General features: G+C 44.6%; 1 protein-coding gene across 2 annotated transcripts in view; it reads left to right on the top strand.

Moving 5' to 3' along the window:
- Nucleotides 1-5,063, top strand: part of Sctr (secretin receptor) — a 70,438-nt gene that overhangs the window by 57,981 nt on the left and 7,394 nt on the right. For both annotated transcript variants that reach the window (XM_013020739.1, XM_013020740.1), the window contains exon 11: nucleotides 3,060-3,186. In XM_013020739.1, the coding sequence (XP_012876193.1) occupies nucleotides 3,060-3,186 (127 nt within the window). The remainder of the gene's footprint in view (nucleotides 1-3,059; nucleotides 3,187-5,063) is intronic.

Below are 5,063 nucleotides of genomic sequence, written 5' to 3'. Positions count from 1 at the left end.
CCACATAAGCAAAAAGAAAAAAGCCGGAAGTGGCGCTGTGGCTCAAGTGGTAGAGCGCTAGCCTTGAGCTGAAGAGCTGAGGGACAGCAGCCAGGCCCAGAGTTCAGGCCCCACAACTGGACCAAAAACAAAAACAAAACAAAAAAAAAAAAAGTGCAAGGACAGGCCCTGAGTTCAAGCCCCAGAACCTGCAGAGAAAAAAAAGAAATGACCCTGGTAGGTTGGTTTGGTGCCTCACACAGGCCTTGAAACTTAATCTCTTTAATGGCTGCATTCACAGTCTAAAATACTAGGAACTTGGCTTCAACATATGAATTTGAAGGGGATACAATTCAGCCTGTAACAGATGTTAAAGCCAAATTAATGCTCTACACAGGCTCTCTCTATGATGCCTTTTTGAGAAGTGGTCATTGGTAGAGTTTGTCTGTGTCATTCCTCACTGCATCTATGGATCATCTCTCCATTTTGTCTCCAGACAGTCAAGATAAAATACACATTGTGGGGGCTGGGAAGTTGGCTCAGTGGTAGTGCACTTGCCTTGCATGCCTGAGGCCCTGGGTTCAATTCCTCAGCACCACATAAACAAAAAGAAAAAAGCCGGAAGTGGTGCTGTGGCTCAAGTGGTAGAGCACTAGCCTTTAGCTGAAGAGCTGAGGGACAGCAAGCCCAGAGTTCAGGTCCCATGACAGGACCCAAAAGAAAAAGAAAAATAAAAAAAAATACACATTGTGTAGGTACATTTGAATTCAGGGTAAACAACAAATAGTTTTTCAGGACTTAGTCCCCTAACCCAATTATCTCGTATGTATCTGAAATTCAGACATAACTGGCCCCTGTATTTTTTTAATTTATTTTTTGCTGAGCACCCTGTATTTTTCCCATTCAAGACTGAGGCTTTGCTACGTGAGGCACACCTCCACCTTCATCTTCCTTTATTTTGGGGGGCTGAATCCAGAGCTTGCATCCAGAGCTCACTTTGTTTGGCTGGTGCTGCACCATTTGAGCCACATCTTCATTCTGGATTTTTGCTGGTTAATTGGAGATAGAGTGCCACAGATTTTTCTGCCTGAGCTACCTTCAAACTGAGATCGTTAGATAGTGGTCTCTACAGAACCTAGTAATACAGGCATGAGCTATTGCAACACTTGGTTTCTATTTTGTTTGTTTGTTTGATTGGTTAGGATTTTTTGTAAATATTTTTATTGTTATTATAAAGGTGATATACAGCCAGGCCCCAGTGGCTTACACCTGTAATACTAGCTACTCAGGAGGTTGAGTTCTAAGGATCACAGTTCAAAGCCAGCCTGGGCAGGAAAGTCCGTGAGACTCTTATCTCCAATCAACCACCAGAAAATTGGAAGTGGTGCTGTGGCTCAAGTGAGAGAGCACCAGCCAAGCAAGTAAACTGAGGCTCAGGGACAGTGCCCAGGCAGAGTTTGACACACAACCAACAAAAAAACCCAAAAAACAAAAACACAAAAAACGGTGATAAACTGAGAGGTTACCACTTCATAAGTGAGATATAAAGAGTACATTTCTATTTTTCCCTCCTATCCCCAACCCACAACTTGGAGTGTTAATTTTCCACATAGTGTCTAGTGAGTATCACTGCTGCATTTGTTTACCATTTGTCCCTCCATTTCCATGCCCCCTTACCTCCACCTCTCCCTGGGTTCTTTATTTTTGCCAGTCCTGGAACTTGAACTCGGGGCCTCTTTTGCTCAAGGCTAACACTCTACCACTTGAGCCACAGTGCCACTTCTGGCTTTTTCTGTTTATGTGGTACTGAGGAATCGAACCCAGGGCCTCATGCATGCTAGGCAAACACTCTGCCACTAAGCCACATTCCCAGCCCTCTCCGAGTTGTTTTTTTGTTTCTTTTTGTCGGTCATGGGGCTTGAACTCTGGGCCTGGGCGCTGTCCCTCAGCTCTTCAGCTCAAGGCCACCATCCTACCACTTGAGCCACAGAGCCACTTCTGGCTTTTTCTGTTTATGTGGTGCTAAGGAATTGAACCCAGGGCCTCTACCACTGAGCCACCTTCCCAGCCTCTCTGGGTTTTTATTTACTAAATTTGGTTACCTTAATCTAAGAAGACAATACAAGCACTCCTCCTTATAGTTGTGTGAGGGGGAAGGGGGTGCGTGTGTGTGCATGCATATGTGTCTTGTTCCTTAGTCTTGAATTCAGGGCCTGTGTGTTGGTCCTGTGCTAAGGGCTAGTACAGCTCCATTTTCATTTTTTGGTGGTTAATTGCAAATAAGAGTCTCAGACTATTCTGCTCAGGATGGCTTCAGAGATCCTCAGATCTCAGCCACCTGAGTAGCTAGGATTACAAGTGTGAGCCACTGGCACCCATCTTACAATTATATTATCTAATAAGAAAGCTAACTTTGATCATTGTTAGACACAGAGTTGGGCTGGGAATGTGGCTTAGTGGTAGAGTGCTTGCCTAGTATGCATGAAGCCCTGGGTTCAGTTCCTCAGTTCCATATAAACAGAAAAGTCTGGAAGTGGCACTGTGGCTCAAGTGGTAGAGTACTAGCTTTAACCAAGAAGCTCAGGGACAGTACCCAAGCCCTGGGTTCAAGCCCTAGGACTGGCAAAGGAAGGAAGGAAGGAAGGAAGGAAGGAAGGAAGGAAGGAAGGAAGGAAGGAAGGAAGGGAATCTAATTTATAAACAAATTCCTTGCATGGATATTTTTTATACTGCATTACTTAGAGACAGGCGATCAGAAACTTTGAGGACTGGTCATGGCTTGGTGAGTGTCAGGTCTGGATGGTAGGTATATGAGAGTTAAGAATCTATGAAATAAAATGCAAACCGGCTGGGATATAGCTCATTGGCAGAGTGATTGCCTAGCCCTGGCTTCAATCCTGCTACACACTCAAAAATAAATAAACAAATAAATTAATTAAGACAGGAAAACAAAAAACTGAAACACCCCCCCCCAGTGTTTGGACACATTGCTGCTAAGCAAGAGGCCCTGAATTTTCCCCTTAGATGAGGAGAGAGGGTTAGAGGGATGTAGAGCTTCTGGTGTGTCTCTGTGTCCCCAGGCGCCTGGCCAAGTCCACACTCCTGCTCATCCCCCTGTTTGGCATCCACTACATCGTCTTCGCCTTCTCCCCTGAGGATGCTATGGAGGTCCAGCTGTTCTTTGAACTGGCCCTGGGCTCCTTCCAGGTGAGGAAAAGAGGAGCTCTCTGTTCCATGGGGAGAAATCAGGGACTTGGAAAGGATTTTGCCTCATTTGGCAGAAATCCAAGGGACACAGGGGCAGGACCTGCTTGTGCTATGTGACTGGGACCTGAGTGGGCCCACACTTCCCATCAGTTAAATGGGGGTGGGAGATGAAATCTAGAGACTGGGACAGCCACACCATGTTGCATGTCAAATTGTCACAATACCACAAATGTGTCCTGGAAGAGCATAGGAAGGCAAGGCTTAGGGGAGGACATTTGAAAGAGAGCAAATCCTTGTCTTCTTACTGTGATGCTCAGAAAAAGTGACCAAAGATACATTGTCTACTATCATCACCATCACCACCACTACTACAAGCAGTAGCAACAACAGCTTCTAGAATCAGTTAAGAGAAGGTACATTTGCCCAGAGGAAAAGGAAACTGGGGCCTGGTGTCAAGAGGTTGGTAGGGTTTCTAACCAGAATGACTTTACTTTTAAAACTATGAGCAGTTGCAACTTATTGCAAATACAAATATGAGAGAGAGAACCAGTGACTCATGCCTATAGTCTTAGCTTCTTAGGAGGCTGATATCTAAAGGATCAAGGTTTGAAGTTGGCCAGGGCATTAAAGTCTGTGAGATTAGAACTCCAAAATAATCAGTGGAAAGGCCAGGCTTGATGCATGTCTCAAGTGGCAGAGCACAGTGTGAGTTCAAACCTAAGTACCTTGATATAGGAATGTGTGTGTGTGTGTATGTGTGTGTGTGTGTGTGTATGTCTACCTATTAATTCACCAGGATGTTGTGAGGTTAAAACAACAAAAGCTATGAAAAACCTGTTCAGACAGGAGGGAGTATTAGAAATCTTCAAACCGTGGAGTGTTATTTATTCATAGCTATTTCCTCCCCCCAAATTGTGATTTTTTCAGGAAGAACATGGACATCTTCCCTTCACACAAACAAATAAACAAACAGTAGATGAAGAGTTAGTGAATCAAAAAAAAAAAAAAGAATAAAAGCCAGATTGACTCCTGTGCAGAAGTCAATCTGATTAAGTACCACAGCAGAGAGGGACAGGTGGGTCATAAATTTGGATTTAATCTCCCTAGTAACCAAAGCAAAGACACAAGACTTGTTTCAAGACTTGTCCCTCCCCCACTTCTCCCCATTCCTGCAGACTTAACCCAGGGTGCCTACTGTATCCAGAGACTCCTTGCTAGCTCCTCACTTTCAGAGAACCCAGCCTCTTGCCTATGTTACCCATAATTCTTTTTTTTCCTTTCTTATGGCAGTACTGGGTTTTAAACTTAGGACTTCTTGCTTGCTAGGCAGGTACCACTTGAGTCATGTCCCAACCCCTTTTTGCTTTAGGTATTTTTTTTTGCTAGAATCCTACATTGTTTGGTCTGGGTCTGGCCTAGGCTGCAACCCTCTTTCCTACAGCTTCCCACATAGCTGAGATGGTGCACACCACTATACCAGGCATTTTCCTTTTTTTCTTTTTGATTGGGCCTGTGTGCTCTCCCTGAGCGCTTTTGCTCAAGGATAGTGCTCCACCACTTTGAGCCAAGGCTCTACTTTTGGTTTTCTGGTGTTTAATTGGAGATAAGAGTCTCATGGACTTTCCTGCCCAGTCTGGCTTTGAATCATGATCCTCAGATTTTAGCCTCCTGAGTAGCTAGGATTACAGGCATAAGCCAGGCTCCAGGCATTTTTCTTGAGATGAGATCTTGCTCACTTTTTGCCCTAGCTAGCTTCAAACTTAGATCCTCCCAATCTCTGCTTTCCTTTTTTTTTTTTGGGGGGGGGGGACGGTCGTGGGGCCTGAACTCAGATAAGAGTCTCCTTGCCTTTTTTCACTCATAGATGGTACTCTACT

This window comes from Dipodomys ordii, unplaced genomic scaffold, assembly GCF_000151885.1.
Source record: "Dipodomys ordii isolate 6190 unplaced genomic scaffold, Dord_2.0 Scaffold52, whole genome shotgun sequence".
Taxonomy (NCBI): Eukaryota; Metazoa; Chordata; class Mammalia; order Rodentia; family Heteromyidae; genus Dipodomys; species Dipodomys ordii.
The sequence above is the reverse complement of the archived record's forward strand: the minus strand, read 5'-3'. Positions and strand labels throughout refer to the sequence as shown.